Genomic DNA, 16,529 nt, shown 5'->3' with positions numbered 1-16,529 from the left:
CGGTAGTTACAAAGGTAGCTTTCGGGTCTGTCAAGAAGTATGCTGTGAGGCATGATCAATCAAGATGGGATTTGCCCCTCTCTGATTGAGAGTGATATCTCTAGGCCCCTCGAGTGATCGGATCCGAAAATGCATGGCCATCCTATGTACGGTTAAGAATTAACCTACAAAGGGATTCCGAATCATAGGATCGAGAAAGAACGGTCGGCTTGGAGCTAGACCAAATATCATGAGGCAAAAGGAATAGCATGTACATGATGTTGTGATGGTTCATCTGATATGATCTTCGTGTGCGTATAGGAGTTGGCACGTCTTGCTAGAGGCTGCTACCGACTATTGGGCCAAGTAGGATTACTCGGGCCATGTCTATATGTATTCGAACCTATAGGATCGCACACTTAAGGGGCTGGAAGCCCAATTCGGATATGATCCGAGTTGGATCAGGTTTAGAAGTACTAATGGGTCTCAGACCTACAGGCCCGTCAGGAACCTCTATAAATAGAGGGGTGGGCGCCCTAGGGTTTCATCTCTTTGGCCGAAAACACATCTACCGCACCTCCCACGCCCTCGTCTTGTTGCAACTCGTGGACCTAGTAGTCCGACTTGCGATGCTTCCTCCCTGCACATGTGGATACCTTGGAGGTGTTGTGCCTGCAGCACTTGGACAAACCGCCAACGAGCCACGAAGAGCCACCGACGAGCCATGACGAGCCGATGACGAGCCGCGGCACGAGAAGGACCTCGTTGTATGTGGACGAGTTGCTGAGGAGTTGCTCGACGTCGACGTGATCGACTACGTGTTCGACTACGCTAATCGACTTCGCTCCCCCGACACGATTCTACATCTTCCGCACTAGTGCGTCAAGTGGTAATCCCGTGATCCATATACGGCAGTTTTCCTGGTTTATGTGGTAGAAAAATTTTGTTTTGTGCTAGCGTTGCCTACCTCGTATCCCAACAGCTAGTTGCTAGATCACTCATCTCCTAGACATTTTCTATCACCTGTCCATCTGGTTTTTTCAACCTTGCGATTCTGTTTCTCCCCCTCCTCCTGCTAGCTTGGATATGAAAAAACCTAGAATTTTTGTCACCTGCAGAAAGCCACATAATTCCGGAACATTGCCTCCACATTATTTCTTCTCTGTGGTTCATTTCCAAAATTTTCTCCTTGATCTTAAGCTCCACATGAGTTGGACCCGTCCTCTGCGAGTCAGACTGTAGCCACTCTAGCTCTTGTTTTAGCCTGCGCAACTCCCCGCATACATGCCCAAATGTGTTCCCGTCCCACCTCACAAGGTGGCTAGAAACTTTCTTCAGTCTGCTCTGTAATTCCCGCAGGGTTGTTGCTTCATTCTCCTTCTGCCATGACTCAAGCAGAGAGTTAGAGAACTCAGCATGGGATTCTCACATAACTTCATACCTAAATCGTTTCCTTCCTCGAGGCCGCGGCTCCTCCAACTCCAGCTCAGCAACATCAACACATGATCCGAGGTGACCGCCGATAGATGCTTGCACTTCACCAAAGGGAAATGCACGCTCTAGTCCGAGGTTGTCAGAGCGCAATCCAGGTGCACCCAGCAATAGGAGCCCCCATTTACCTTCTTTTCATACATCCAACTATGACCTTCATAACCTAAGTCATTTAGGCCACATACATCCACCATCTCACAGAATCTGACAATTTGAGCATGGCTTCTCTCCTGTACACCCACGTGTTCTGTTCGATGTAAAACTTCATTGAAATCACCAATACACAACCATGGGAGGTGTGATGATGACTTGATATATTTCAACATATCCCACGTCTTGCACCTCTCGTTTGTTTGTGCCTCCCCATAAACACAAGTCAAGCGCCATGGGTCACCATCCCCTTCCTAGACTAATGCATTAATGTGGTACTGAGAGTAAGGCAGCAAAGTCACACTTATATTATTATTCCAAAAAATACCTAATCCGCCACTGCGGCCTGAACTACTAATAGCTAAGGAATTATCAAAACCAAGAGTCTGCTTCAGTCCTTCCACCCATGTCTTGTGCATCTGAGTCTCGCTGGGGCAACATCCTTCGCTAGCTCGCAAACTTCCTTAATTGTCATGGCGTTGCCAAGTCCGCGACAATTCCAACTGAGGCAACTCATTGGGACTGGCGGCGCTCCTCACTAGAGGAGTTCATTCACAACAAAAGCACCCTGCTTGGCCCTTGCTGCTACCGCCATCGCAAATAGCTTGAGCCTGGGGAAGAAAACTAATCTGCACACACCCACGAGCTCTGAGAACTGCTATCCTACCAAGGCCGGGTAGCTGAGCCGGTCAGCCCCTTGTTCAGCCATAGCAGGAAGACAGGCAGGAGACGCGGTGCAGGGACAGGGACCACAACCTTCATCGGCGACGATCGCTGTCAAAGTCGCCAAACCCTAGGAGAAACCTAGGTCTCCGCTTTCTCCATTTGCAGTGCCTTCGGCCTCACAGCCCGCGTGCCGCGATTTGTCCTGCATAGTTGACAATCATAGCATGTTCTCTATGACATATTGATGAAAGAATCGGCCTGCTACGGTTCAGTAGCTGGCTGCCCGAGTCAGCCTACTAACGCCCAGCAGCATTCCATCATGCAATTGTGGCCCATTTCTCAATCTAATTTGTTTTGCGGCCCATGAAACATACATGTTTTGTCCATGTGTCTTTCTTACCCATTAATATACAAGCTTGGCAAGAGTTTGAGAGTTTTCCCCTAGGTGACTCCTAGGGTTCTTCCTACTCCCACTAATTCCGATGTAAGTTCTCCTTTTTCTCCTTCCTAATTGGATTTTGTATGTGCTCTGGTCTCCCAATTATGATTCGAGTTGGCTAAAGGGAAAACGTTGTGTTTGTTTCTCAGCCTTGATTGCATTTTGGGGGTACCTGCGAGCGGGTCTAATTAGTTTGGGGAGATGACCGATTCCAACCCGAGATTGCATTTTGGAAGGAGGATTGAGCCTGAGTTGGATGAGCTGATTCAACATTTGAAGATACGTGAGGATGAGTATCAGGGTGTTGTTGTCTTGGAAGAGGATCTAGAAGAGCTGAAGGCTGAGGCACGTTGGACAATATTGACCAAGATTTTATCCCCAATCCATTTAGTCATGCACGCTACTTTCTTAGCAAATATAAAGTATCCTTGGAGTTTGTCAAAGTATGTTAGTTTTAAGGCAACACATGAGAATTTGTTTGTTTTCCAATTCTCGTGTCTAGATGATTGGCGCAAGGTTCTGGATGATGGGCCATGCTTTTTTTCGAGGGGGAATGTTGTGCTTTAAGAGTACGATGGCATCACAAAACCATCACGGTTAAATTTAGGACCTTAACCCTTTGGGTGCGTGCTTATGATCTACCATCTGGTTTTAGAACAAAGAATGTTGGGTACCAAATTGGAGACAAAATTGGACAATTTATTATGGTGGATTTGGATGACGAAACTGGTGAGTGGTGAGATTATTTACGCGTTAGAATAAAGCTAGATGTTCAAAAGCCACTCACTAGGATTGTTTTTGTGTCGATGAAGAAAATGAAAAACGTTTACTCTTTCGTGTAAAATATGAAAAATTGCCAAAGTTCTGTGCTTATGTGGGCTACTAGGTTATGTTGATTTGGAGTGTGGTGGAGTGTATGATAAGGTGGCCTAGCAGTATGGGGATTGCTAGCCCTGAGAGGAAAGGAAGGGTAAGGGGAGCAGATCATCAAGTTCGACACACACACAATGGGGTCGGATTCAAAGAAGTTAGGTAAAAGATATGATACTCTGAAATACTCTCAAGTAAAATGCTACAGCGGTATCTGTGCGCTTGCGGATTTACTTTGCGAGACATAAGAAATACCCCATTTATTTGGCCTCATTGGGAGGCTTTCGCAGTTCTCGGATTAACCTTTTGAGGGAGGTTTCGCCCAAACCCACGAAAAATAGGATGATACTGTAATTCCTAGGTTCTTAAAATGGTGGGGTGTCATTCTATCATCTCATTACCGACTAGCTCAGCATCGGATGGGTCTAGCTGTACAAATTGCGCAGTGTTAAAACTATACGTATAGCCATCCCTTCGGTCATAGACACCCCTCAAACAGACTTTACGTTTTAGTCTTTTGGGATACTTATATTATATTTTAACTACCTTGGTTTTAAATTAATAGTACATGATTGGTCGCTTAGACTTTTTTCCCATAAAAGAAATTTTATTAAATCCAAGATCTTTAATTAACCTGATGCAAATTCTTTTAACCATATTCCTAGCCTATGCATTACCAGGATACACAAAACTCTAGTCACTTGGACTTGGAAGGGAGTGAGCCTTAGTGTGGAGCTGACAAAAGATTGGACTCGGGAGCCTAGTGTGTCTGGAATGTATTGAGATGTCGTGAGATGTTTATTTTGGGATGAAGAATTATTACTCTTTTATTACCCCTGCTACCTAGGAAGCCCTAGCTTTTTATAATATCCCTTGCATAATTCTTATACCAGTCCAGATCACTTTAAAGCTTCCCTATATATGGGCATTGCAGGGCTACCGGAGTTTATGCGTGGAAGCGTTTTTTTTTCCTCGGTAAAAGGCTACATCTACCTGTTCCAAAGTCCAAAGTCGTGGAGGGTCAAATTCCAAATTCCAGGTCGTCGTCTGTGGCGTTTCCATTGCCCCGGGTTGGCCGCGCTCAAATAAACCCACCCAAAAAAGCCACGAATCAGGTCGCCGTCCCCTTTGGTGTCCGTCTCAGACAGGGAAAGATGTGGCGCCACCACCACCATGTCCTTGTCCTGCTCGCTTGCCTCTCGGTCCTGGCGGCCGCCGCTGCCGCGTCGCCGGCGAAGCCGAGGCCGTCGTCCCCCGGTTCCGTCCCCCCGGCCGTCGCGGTGGACTACGTCCGCCGGTCGTGCCGGTGGACGCGGTACCCGCTCGTGTGCGAGAGCACCCTGGTCCCCTGCGCGCCGGCCGTGGGTCGCAGCCCGCGTCGGCTGGCGCGGGCGGCGCTGGTGGTGGGCGCCGACCGCGCGCGCAACTGCTCCGCCTACATCAAGGCCGGCGGCGGCGGCAAGGGGCCGGCGGCGAAGGACTGCGCGGAGCTGGCGCGCGACGCGGAGGAGCTGCTCCGGCAGTCGGCGGCGGAGATGGAGCGGATGGGGCGGGCCGGCACGCCGCGCTTCGAGTGGTCGCTCAGCAACGTGCAGACCTGGGCCAGCGCCGCGCTCACCGACGCCTCCACCTGCCTCGACTCCCTCGCCCAGGCCGCCAGCGCCAAGGAGGACAGGGACGCCGTCAAGAGGCGGGTGGTGGCCGTGGCGGAGGCCACCAGCAACGCGCTCGCGCTCGTCAACCGGCTCGACCCGGCACCGCACCGCCGGCTCTAGCAGTTGGCCAGCCAAATCGGTCATGTTTGATCTCCGCCTCCATCGCCATACCTGTACCTTTTGGATCGGTCTTAGTGACGATTGATTTTGTTGTTCTTGTTCTTGTCTGCGAGTAACTGTGTGCAAAAGTAATTGGTTTTCAGTCCTGGTTTTCAGAATGTTCTGCTTTTGGTTAACTAATAAAATAATCTAAGATGTGATGAACCTAAGTATCTTTGCGTCGAGCTGGCTCAAAGGTTGCAAAAGCTCAAGCAAATCAGTGGCAAATCATCCAAGAACAGAGCTTCCCTAGCAGTTGGCCATTTGCTCACCCGAGAATGCAAGCAGTGCTCTGTTTCTTCTATCCATGGCATGATAAGTTTCGGTTGTCAGTATGAAAATCCTTGCACTCTAGTTTATTGTTTGCTGGGTTTGACTGATCTAGTGGCTAACTGACTGCAGATCGAATTAGAACTGTAGTAACAAGTTGCATATCTGCACTGAGTAGTTTTTTATTAAAAGGATAAAACTAATAAATAAATAAATGCTCATACGGAACAGGGGACTTGTACACATGGAGCATCATGAATCACCCTATGGGCTATGTCAAACTCTGAACCACAACTCCATCTTTCCCTGCAGTAACCGTCTACGTGGAGCACTCCAGAATTCCTAGTAACTGCTATGGCAGCCCATGCGGCACCAGTGTTTGCTTGCAGGCCGTGGCAATCTGCATTCATTCAGACATGCAAGCAAAGCATCAGCCGCAGCTATCGCAAAGTTGGTGGTGGTTGGTTTCCTTCATTGATTTCGATTCCAAATCCAGGTCGGGTGCGGTGGATGAGTCATCACTGCAAGCGCTGGGCCTTCATTGAACAGCCATCAGTACATGAGACGGACAGGGCACTACTCCCCTCTCATGTTGTAGGAGTGCTGCAATAAAATTGACCTCCGATCGTACTGTAGCTGTAGGATCGGGGGAAAAAAGAAAGAAGCATCGAATATATGAAGGGCCTCTCCGTTCATCTGTCATCATTTTTAAACCTTCAGTCTGTCGAGTTTTGGATCGTTGGATCACAACGGACGGCTCAGATCACACATCTCTTCCTCCTCCCAGTCTCCTCGCCGCTGCCCCGACACCACCTAGCGCGCCACCTCCCCACCTCGCCGGCACTGGCTCAAGAAACCCACCCATCCCCCTCCTCCACCCTCTCCCTCTCCTTGAACCAGCCTTCCTTCCCCTAGATCCACCTGCCCCATAGCTCCTTCCTCTTCTCAGCTCCAACGCCCCCACCTTCCCCCACCACCCGGCCGGATCCGGCGGCGCCTCGCCGCTGCATCCGTCGTCCCGACGACCGCCACCGTTTCGGCCTCAACGCCCCCGCCACCTACCCCACCCATCCGGGTCCCCCGCCGCTTCGCCGTCCGCCCCCATAGCTGCCACTACCCGATGCTCGGAGGCCACAACCCCTCCCCCCTCCCTCCCCAAAACCCCAAATCCTGAACCCGAACCCCCAACTCAAGAGCTCGTCGGAGTTAATGGAGGTCGTCGGAGAATGCCGAGCACGGAGGAGATAGAGTCCAGCACGAATCACGTCGCCAAATCCTAAGGTAAGAAATTCGACAGATTTTCTCCAAGAAATGAGGCGGCAGATATCTAGATATCTAGCATTTCTCATATATGAAAAAGGCTAATGAGCAGTGATCAATGCCAACATTCCACCAGCACTCATGCCGTGCTTATTATCCGCTGGTTATTATACTGATAATCTCAACCTTCTCTTCGCTTTTAGTAGTCATCGAATAATATAATAACCAGGAAGTAGGCCAAGATCCATTAACTCCCGGGACGAATGGATGGATCCATAGGCCACTCGTGCTGTCAGGCCAATCTCAATAGGAAGTTTTACGAGATTTTCATGGTATTAAATTCAATACCACATCAGCAAAATTGCTGATTTGATAAGGTAATTAATAGATGGAGTTTTATAAGATGAAAAAGGAGTTTCATCCCCATGACACTCATCTAGCACAGTTATCTAGTTCTCAGTCTAGATGATTGTGTAATGAAACTGTACTCTGAGACTGACCAGATTGCATCACTTTGCAAGGGAAGACCCAACCCAACGCAAAACAAGCAACGTCGCTTTACCTGAAAGGAAGACGTAACGCTGCATCATCGCATTTGCATGTACTCTTGCTTGTGCGAGTGTTCTCTCCCCGCCGTGGACGTCACACACACACACACAGACCTAGATCTACGCACAAAGACCATCGCCATCTCATCTGTTACATGCATGTCCCTTTCCTTGATCCATTGCCCAATTCGCCATGGCGGTAGCAGACTAGCAGTACCATTTATTGGTGTGTCAGCAGTGTGTATGTGCACATATATGCTTCTCCCTGATAGGTCCCTTTTCTCAGCACCAGCCGCTGCCACTTATAGCCGGACCGGTCAATGGATCCAACACACGCATGGGCGCCCACGTCCTTGCACTGCTCCTTTCAACTTCCTGTCCGATCCACAGCAGGAATGCAGGAATTTCAAGGTTTCCTCAATCGGGACGCCAAACAATAGCCGCGAAAGTTTACTTGTCGGTGCTGCAAGAATATGATACAGTGCCGTCCATCACAGATACTTGCAGTGCTAACTAGATCGGGTCACGATGCATCCTTTTTCATGGCACGGTGTAACGGGGACCAAGCCAAATGTGCTCCCAGCCAAAGACACGTCGGTCCCCACAAAAATGAAAAAAAAAATAAAGACACGGTCAAAAGCTAGCTGTTATTCCTCTAACGATTATCAATTTTGGGCAATTTCTCGACCAACCAAGACCAAAACTAAGACCAACAGAAGGTCAAATTTCAAAGGATGCCTAACGGTGTCGAGTGTTTACTCAACTGGAATCTTATTAGCGTCCTGTACGACGACAAACCTCCTCCAGTACCAATGACGTGCCCATACCGCTCGCATGGCCTCGAGCGGCACGCCCTTGGTCTCCGGCAGGAACGCCGCGATGAAAGCCGTCATCGCCAGGACCCATCCTGCGAAGAAGAGGAATATCGCGAACTTGAGGCTGCAGAGCAGGGACATGAACACCTGCGTCTCCACGAAGGAGATGACGAAGGCGATGGACAGGGAGATGGCCTGCCCCACGGACCTCACGTCCACCGGGTGGATCTCGCTCCATATCACCCACTTCACCGGACCCCAGGAGAAGCCCATGCTGAAGGTGTAGAGGCACATGAGCACGAGCACCGCCTCCGCGTAGCTCCGCGCCATCGTCACCCCCGCTGCGGCGTCGTGCTTCCCGAGGTGCGCTGCTAGGATCCATGACACGGCCACCTGGCAGAGCAGCATGCTGACGCCGCCGGCGAGGAACAAGAACCTGCGGCCGAAGCGGTCGACGACCAAGGAGGACATGACGACAGCGCACAAGCCCACGAGGTTGATGATGACGGAGCCCAGGATGGCCTTCTGGCTGCTGAACCCGACCGTCCGGAACAGCACCGGCGCGAAGATGAAGATGACAATGAAGCCCGTGAACTCGAAGAACACGGGTATGGCCACCATCATCACCGCGTAGGGCCGGTACCCCTTGCTGCGCAGCCTCTTCAGCGCGCCCTCGTCGTGCCGGCGCGCCTCCTCGACGGCGCAGACTATGTCCTTGAATTCGGCCTCGACGTCGGCGTCCGCACCGCGGATGCGCTGCAGCGACGCGCGGGCCCTGTCCTGCTGACCGCGAAGCACGAGGCTGCTGGGGGTGTCCGGGACCAAGAGGGCGCCGGCGACGATGACGATGGCTGGCACCGCCGCGGCGCCGAGAGAGACGCGCCAGCCCCAGTCCGGGATGGGGTTTGTGAAGTAGTTGACGACGTTTGCGATCACTGTGCCGGCGCAGAGGAAGCTGTGGTAGGCCATGGTGAACGCTCCGCGCCACCTTGCAGGGGATGTCTCGGCGAGATACAGGGGAGCTGCCTGTGCTGTGAAGCCGACACCAAAGCCTAGCAGAATCCGGCCGATGATGAGCATGGCAACGTTGACGGCCGCAGCGTTGATGATGGAGCCGGCGAGGAACAAGGCGCCACCGATGAGCATGATGGCTTGGCGACCTACCCTTCTCGTCACACGGCTCGCCACCAGTGATGCCAGAGTGGCTGCGATGTACAGCGATGACGTGAACGCGGTAAGAAGATGGTTGTCATACTTGCAGTAGGCGTCGCGCTTTGCGCTCTTCATCCCACGAAGCACCTCCGGGAAGAACTTCTTTAGGAATGACTCCATTTGCGTCACGCCACCTGAAATTTACCATTATTATGTGTATGAAACTGCACAGAGGTCTACTGCATTGTAAGTGTAAAAACACGCTTTATTTCAGTTGAACAAATTATTGTTTTCTCTATATTATGTATACATACAAAACTCCAATCAGCATGCATGAATGCTATGCTTATACTTTTTGTAATGTAGCACTTAATGAGGAAAAATGTTTCCTCAACGGTTGAACCATGGTCACTGGTAATATGCATTTCAAATTATATTAATACACCATGAGAATAAATTATGTTAGTTGCTAAATTAGGTAAATTTATACATTTTTTTAAAAAATTATGACACATCCACTTTACCTTTTTAATTGTTAGTTATCCAAATTGTAAAATTATACATTTCAAATTGCAAAATTCAATGACTAATAGGATTAAAAAGCCAAAATCGGGATTACGAAGAGCCATGACACGTGCCATGCATCAAGAGCTGAGTTAACAGAGGCTAAGGCTTCAATTAAACACGTATTGAAGACACACGCGTTTGTGCGATTCAAAGAGGAAAACTATGAATATGGATGAATTGGTAACAAAAGGTTGTCACAACGGGGCACGGTATCTGTATATGTGTTATGCTGGAAAAGGAAAAAAAAGTGAGCAAAGGTAAGTACTTTCAATTAGTTGTGGCCCGCAAATTTGTCTCCACTTATGTCTTCTAAGATTGTCGCCTATATATTCAGATGTACTGGTTGATGGATCAGTTATATGTCAAAATTGGAGAAAGAGAAAAAGGGAGTAAATAAAACCAGCTTTACAAACTGAGTTGCAAAAGGCCGTGGTGTAAATGGCATGGATACGTGTCCTCATGACCAAGGTGGTTTCCATAGTGATTCGGTGGTAATTTCAGATGGCCAACAGTTTTTTCCCTTCAAATATGATTCGAAATGTGATAGTTCTTTTAGAGGTCAGCTTTTAATTAAGGGGGCACTATCTGTCAGATACGGTACCCCCTAGCTAAAATGCCCATCGGGTTGAACAAACCCATCACGACCTGAGACTGGCATAGTATCTAGAGATTTAACTGAGAAGAAGGCATCGAATGTCTATGTATCAACAATCCGCAGCTGAGAGCAACTCTTTAATAAACAAAACTTGAGCTATGTTGGTAGTGCCTACTTTGTGGCATTTAATAAAGATTTTAATTTGTTAGATACATTAATGCTTTACAAATGCTCATACATGTATTTTTTTTCCTTCTTTCATATTGTAAATTGGTTTTAAAAATGGTTGTATTTAATATATCTCTTAATTACAATTGCCATCAACAACATCTACCAAAAAAATCCCAGGCACATATATTAATTCACACGCACTTTGAGATTGTGTAGTTCAATAGTATGTGTTACGCGGCTCAAAGATACTTGGCAACCCAAACACCGTACTTTCTCATGAGTTTTCTACTCGATTGCCTATACATGCACTGGCGGTTCAAATGAATCTGGGTGACCTCCTGAATCCAGAGAAAAATAGTCTCGCTTAAGCACGAGTGACATTAAGGGCTTGTTTGGTTGCCTATACAACGCAGCACATAGAGCAGTATCTTGTGCTCAGTTTCACTTCTGTTGTTTTGCCAGATTATCCATGTTGATTACAGGTAACCTATAGCTGATGTTGAGGCATGCATTTTAGGTTGGTTTCACCTAAGACTTAGGTAGCACCGATGCAGGAAGAATAGGGAGAATTACGGTAGCAGGCTCACCTGCGACACCAACGTCATAGCCGAAGATGAGACCGCAGGAGGCGGCCATGAGGCAGATGACCACAACGGAGACTGTCACGCCACCGCTGTAGTCGTGCACCCGACCGCCCTCGACCGCGGTTAATCCTCCTGCCATATCCTTTCTTCTGCTGTCAGGTGCCCACCGGGGACACAGCTGAGCTTGCAGGTATATATTCTTTGCCTTGGCTTTGCTTCCGATTTGCAGCTTCAGCTAGCGTTGGGTTGGAAGACACAGGAATATGATCCTCAACACAGGAATGCGTTGAGGGGCAGGACCCCGGCTAGGATATGATCACCAGCTTATATGCAAGGATTCCCATGGCACAAAACCCATGATCCTCAACCATCTTGCCATCTTTTTGCAGTATCTTATCATGCAAGTCCTACAAAAATTTACGCATATGTACTGGGGGACTCGGGATCTGTTATTTTATCCTGCACTGTACTGATTGATAAGCAAGGTGTGAAGGAAGCTAGCTACCTAGAGGTTGGCATGCCAGTTGTCAGTTGACAAATTGATTTCTTGATAGGCCACTGGGTATTTGAACATGGTCAAAATATGACTGCAAGAATATTGGACAACAACCTAATTAATGGTCTTGTTGTGACAAAAACAATCTCATCGCATTACGTATATACATGGGACGACAGAAGCTCTTTGGCTGTTCATTTAATTTTAAAAACTTCAAAATTCATTTAGACGAGTTGGACCAAAACATTTGTGGTACGGAAACAACCAGCTGTACTAGAATTTAACTCTTCCAAAACGGATCATCCAGCGCTGCACGCATGTTACTCGTCCCATTAATTATCGTTGCCACCATATGTTATTAGCAAGTTGAACAAAACCCACGTTATCTACGATCATTTACCAGGATATATACTTAAGTATATGTAAGAGAATATATTCTGTTGGCAGCTACCATCAGTTCATTAGGCAGCAACCATCATTAGCATCCTATGCGTTCAAAAACACGCCCAAATCAGTTTACATAGGGAATATGAGAACATTACTTCTATATGACGACTTGACGAGTGACTCCTCAACAATTGATTTGCAAGATGATTATTAGTCTATTTCATGCGATTTTTGTTTATGGCAAAGGCAGCCATAATTACACAGTTGTCAAATAATTTCATAAAGAAGCCCATTTCACAAAGAATTGTGGCTAATTTGATATTTTTTATCATTGTGATCATAATATTATATGTGGCTGGTTGAGCATAATCAATATAGTTGGTCAAGTATTTATCAAATATTATATTTCCCATTAGTCAATTAATATAGATAAGAGTAAAAGGAATCAACAAGAGCCGGTTATTAGCACTGTCAACCGTTGCTTGTTGATCGGCACATCCATGGTTGTTAGTAGGGCGACGACGCCGTGGAGTAGGAGGCGACGGCGGCCCAGAAGAGAAGAAGCAGGAGTGACAAAACGGGGACAGCATCGAGCGACCGGGCCCTGCTGCCCGGTGAATGAGGCCAATAGCCTGTGGCCCCAGAAATGTCCGGAGCATGCCGCGTGCCCCGCCCCATTCGGCCATGTGTTCGTAGACCCATGGGCCTCAGGGTATCGTAAGAGTTTCGTGGACCAACTAGCCTCGACGTTGTGATGGATTAGGCCTGACCTGACGCCCAAACTAGCACTAGCTTGTTCTGAACACTTTCTTTGCTGGTCATCATGCAATGAAGTCATTTTCAAGCGTCGCACTTACTCATCATGGTAATAAGTTAATATGATGGAATTGATAAGAGTGGCCCGAATCCTGAAATGATAGGATGCTGCTAGCCCTTCGATGCTTGCATATATGTACTGTTCATGGGTTGCAGGTTGCAGCAAAATTCACAAATGCGACAGCTGAAATGCCCCGGCAAATCTGAATGACACAAGGCCTAGCCCACCTCCACAAGCTCTACACACTAAGTAAACTCAACACCCCGAATTTCTACAATGCGCGCAAAAAGAAGAAAAAGAACGCAGACAGTGAAAAAATGCGGATCCTCAATGGAAACCGGTCGGTGCAGATAGAGCTAGCTTACCACATTTCTCCTTGTTGTCCTCCACTGAAGAAACGGAGTTGTCCTCATACATCACAGCCAAGAACTCCAACCACATACATGCGTGCTTCAAACAAATGCTCCCGAAATGGAATGTCTTGAACAAGAAATAAAAGATGGAGAGATAATAATGTATTTAGTCCTTGATGTTATTGTTACTCTCCACAAACTGTGAGTGCCATTGTCCCTCTAAGGTTCTTGACCTATTTTGAGCATTCCAAATTGCCCTTCCTAATATATAGCACTTATGTTGATGTGTGTAAATATTATATAAAGAAGGGACTAAATTGTAAAAGAAGTAATAAAGATAAAAGGAAAGTGAGAAGGATCAGGAAGGCCCCATGGTTTCCGAACTCTGTTCTTCTTTATTGTTCTTCTCCTCCAGCTAAATCCACCAAAATGAATCAATTACTCTTCAATTACTTATCATCCCTCTAGTTTCCTGGTCCTTGACAGCCAAGAACAGCAGCAGGACGAGCAATGGGTAGCTGACAGTCATGAGTGCCCAATTCACAACCAGCTGGGTTATCAGAGGAGTCTTGTGCATGTCGATTTGCCATGCAACAGCTGCCCCAGCACTCTGCACTGCGTTGTAGAATCCGACATACCTGCACAGGATCGGAGGCAGATAAGAATCCTTTTGAGGAAAAACTGGATAAGCAGCTTTACCCTTCCACCCCCTTTCTGCAAATCAGAAGTAATAAGCTATCTCAAGGACGAACTTGAACATCTATATGGGAAAAATAATTGAAAAGTATATTTGGAGGAAAGAGAGAGAGATTAAAGGAAGCGTGATATATTCTACACTTCTACTACTCCCTCCGTCCCACAAAGAGTACCATTTTAGCTATGTATCTAGACAACGTATACGAGCTTTGTTTGTGTGATGATTAGAAGCATCGTACAGGGCTGCTTCAGAAAATATTTTGGCAAGAGGGGGCCATCGCCCAGGTACATGTTGCTTACGAGCTTTGCTTTTGTCATTTTGTTAATTAGATTCGTTTGGAGTCGATACATGTTGCTTTGGATCTTAAACCCCCATACTAAATTCTATGTCTCACATATATGGGGATCGGTTAAATGGGGTCAATAAAAAACTAAGGTACAAAATTCTTGTCGGGCCGAGTGGGATATGTTTGGCGATTTGGGTTAACTGTAATAATGTGATTTTTGACAAAGCTCAATTATTTTTCAGAGTAACACATTAGTTTTGCTGGTCCTTGCTGTAAAAGGAGGAGGAACGCCATCACTTAACCACCGCATCCAAAATTTGGAAGCCACATATATGGTGATGAACATCTTTGGCAAGCAAGGGTGGAGGTTAGTAATAGGATATGTGCAATAATGTTAATCTACACAAAATTTTAAATTATAAAAGTTAAAAATATTGACTAGAACAAACCTAAATGGACTATATTTTGGACCCTTGCTGCTCTTTCAAGTCAAGAGGATCAAAACCCTGCGAAAGTAATAAGAAAGTTGCATTATTAATTAGATTTATTACCTGCTCAGGATCTGTGAGTCATTTGCGAGGGCACCAATGATCCAATAGACGAGGCTCTGGAACATGGCATCAAGTAGCCCGTAGCTGAAGAAGAGCAAAAGTGGGCCAGCGTATCGGAGCCCATCCTTGAAATCGATGAGGTCCTGCCACTTTCCATCCTTGTACCTGAGCTGGTTGGCAAGGCCTCCTCCCCAAATAGCAGTGCCAAGCACAGCAACAATAGCAACCCCAATGAGCCCCCTCTTCCTGCAGCTAGCGAGCCCGAAGTCCAGAAAGTATCCTATGCCAGCCGAGCCTATCATCCGTGCGCACCAATAGAAGACGTTATTGAGACCCTGGGTACGGAGATTGAAGAGGACGCCATTGACGTTGTTGAACTGGTAGGTGTAGAAGAAGTTGCTGGCCCAGGCAGCGGGGAGCACGAGCAACATCTTCCAGTTGGTGAAGAGCTTGAGGATTTCAGTGCCCTCTTTGCCCATGGAGGAGTAGGTGAACTTTGTGGCCTTGCTTCCGTCGTCGCGAATGATCTTGTTGGGTGGCAAGATGAGGAGGGTGAGTGTGACTCCGAGGAGCATGAAGGCCATGAATGCAATGTAAGTTCCATCGTTGACGCTAGCGGCATTGCTACCACGATGGTAGTTGAAGGAGAAGGGGAAGAGCCCCCCGATGACACCTCCGAGGTTGTAGAAGCACCAAAAAAGGGATATGTATGTTCCACGGCGATTTGGGGGTGGGTAGGAGGTTATGATAGCACCCTGGGCAGCCCAGAGGAGGCCCGCCCCAACACCAAGGAGGGCTCCCGCAGTGACGGGGAAGGTCTCCGAGTGGTGATGGTTGTAGTAGAGGAAGGAGGCGGCATAGAGTGGGTACGCGAGGGCACCTAGGAGCAGGGTATTGCGTGGGCCAAAGATGTTATGAGCTGCGCCGCCAACGACGCCGAAGACGGCAAAGCAGGCGTAGACGGCAGTGTTAGCCTTGTCGATGGTGGTGTGATCGATCTGGCCGCCACCACCAAGGCCAGAGAGTGCATTGAACATGCCGGGGCAGCAGAAGCACACAAGGCTTATCAAGAACACCTGCGTCAGTGGGGAGTTGTAGCGGAAGAACCCGCGTTTCGCAGGTGGCGACATCTCCTTCTCCTCCACTGGCTGCTGCGTCGTGGCCATCGCAGACATCTTGTACTTTAGCTGGGGCACCAGCTTTGAGAAACACTATCCTGCTCAAAGATAGAAGGTACAATTGGAGTAGGAGTTAGTATGGCGAAATGATAATAGACGAATGATGAGTAAACTTTATTTTGTCTGCGCTGTTTTTGCAGGATGGAAAGATGGCAGTGATGAGAGAACAGGATGTCAAGAACAAGAATCATACCTTACAGTGCCGTTTCAGGAAAGCTGCAGAGACTCTTGCATATATAGAGGGAGATAGAGAGGAGGGTACACATATAGAAAAGGAAAGGAATGGAGGAAAGGGGCAGAAGAGTATTTAATGCCATGATAACTGGTCATAAGAACGCATTGCATGGACTTGATTAAACGTGTAAATCCCATCACTATAAAAAACGGTTTCCA

At 47.7% G+C, this 16,529-nt stretch overlaps 3 protein-coding genes across 4 annotated transcripts; 1 reads left to right on the top strand and 2 right to left on the bottom strand.

The window, feature by feature from the left end:
• The first annotated feature begins 4,551 nt into the window (after positions 1 to 4,551).
• LOC117862809 (21 kDa protein-like) lies at positions 4,552 to 5,579 on the top strand. The gene has a single exon (XM_034746332.2). The coding sequence runs from the start codon at positions 4,750 to 4,752 to the stop codon at positions 5,368 to 5,370; it is 621 nt and encodes a 206-aa protein (XP_034602223.1). The 5' UTR covers positions 4,552 to 4,749; the 3' UTR covers positions 5,371 to 5,579.
• Positions 5,580 to 7,349: 1,770 nt separating this feature from the next.
• Positions 7,350 to 11,815, bottom strand: LOC117863338 (sugar transport protein MST1). Its single transcript, XM_034747000.2, has 2 exons — positions 11,375 to 11,815; positions 7,350 to 9,648 (listed from the first exon to the last, which is right to left on the bottom strand). The coding sequence occupies exons 1-2, from the start codon at positions 11,508 to 11,510 to the stop codon at positions 8,243 to 8,245; spliced, it is 1,542 nt and encodes a 513-aa protein (XP_034602891.1). The 5' UTR covers positions 11,511 to 11,815; the 3' UTR covers positions 7,350 to 8,242.
• A 1,339-nt stretch (positions 11,816 to 13,154) lies between these two features.
• On the bottom strand, positions 13,155 to 16,195 carry LOC117865307 (UNC93-like protein 1). 2 transcript variants are annotated; one of them, XM_072295029.1, is made up of 3 exons: positions 14,959 to 16,195; positions 13,902 to 14,062; positions 13,155 to 13,484 (listed from the first exon to the last, which is right to left on the bottom strand). In XM_072295029.1, exons 1-3 carry the CDS (start codon positions 16,131 to 16,133, stop codon positions 13,399 to 13,401), a joined length of 1,422 nt encoding a protein of 473 aa, XP_072151130.1. In that variant the 5' UTR covers positions 16,134 to 16,195; the 3' UTR covers positions 13,155 to 13,398. The 2 variants fall into 2 exon arrangements, with proteins under 2 accessions (XP_072151130.1, XP_034605362.1); XM_034749471.2 differs by lacking the exon at positions 13,155 to 13,484 and having other exon boundaries at positions 13,565 to 14,062.
• Between the last annotated feature and the right edge of the window lie 334 nt (positions 16,196 to 16,529).

The sequence above is a fragment of the Setaria viridis genome, chromosome 7, assembly GCF_005286985.2.
Source record: "Setaria viridis chromosome 7, Setaria_viridis_v4.0, whole genome shotgun sequence".
Classification (NCBI taxonomy): Eukaryota; Viridiplantae; Streptophyta; class Magnoliopsida; order Poales; family Poaceae; genus Setaria; species Setaria viridis.
The sequence above is the reverse complement of the archived record's forward strand: the minus strand, read 5'-3'. Positions and strand labels throughout refer to the sequence as shown.

Excerpts from the sequence above, each read along its gene's own strand:
- LOC117862809 (XM_034746332.2), top strand. The coding sequence starts at position 4,750 with ATGTGGCGCCACCACCACCATGTCCTTGTCCTGCTCGCTTGCCTCTCG.
- LOC117865307 (XM_072295029.1), bottom strand. The coding sequence starts at position 16,133 with ATGTCTGCGATGGCCACGACGCAGCAGCCAGTGGAGGAGAAGGAGATG. Across the intron at positions 14,063-14,958 it reads GACTCACAGATCCTGAGCAG|GTATGTCGGATTCTACAACG; the intron begins GTAATAAATCTA and ends GATCCTGTGCAG. Across the intron at positions 13,485-13,901 it reads GCTGTTCTTGGCTGTCAAGG|ATGAGGACAACTCCGTTTCT; the intron begins ACCAGGAAACTA and ends TGGCTGTGATGT.
- LOC117863338 (XM_034747000.2), bottom strand. The coding sequence starts at position 11,510 with ATGGCAGGAGGATTAACCGCGGTCGAGGGCGGTCGGGTGCACGACTAC. Across the intron at positions 9,649-11,374 it reads CTATGACGTTGGTGTCGCAG|GTGGCGTGACGCAAATGGAG; the intron begins GTGAGCCTGCTA and ends GGTAAATTTCAG.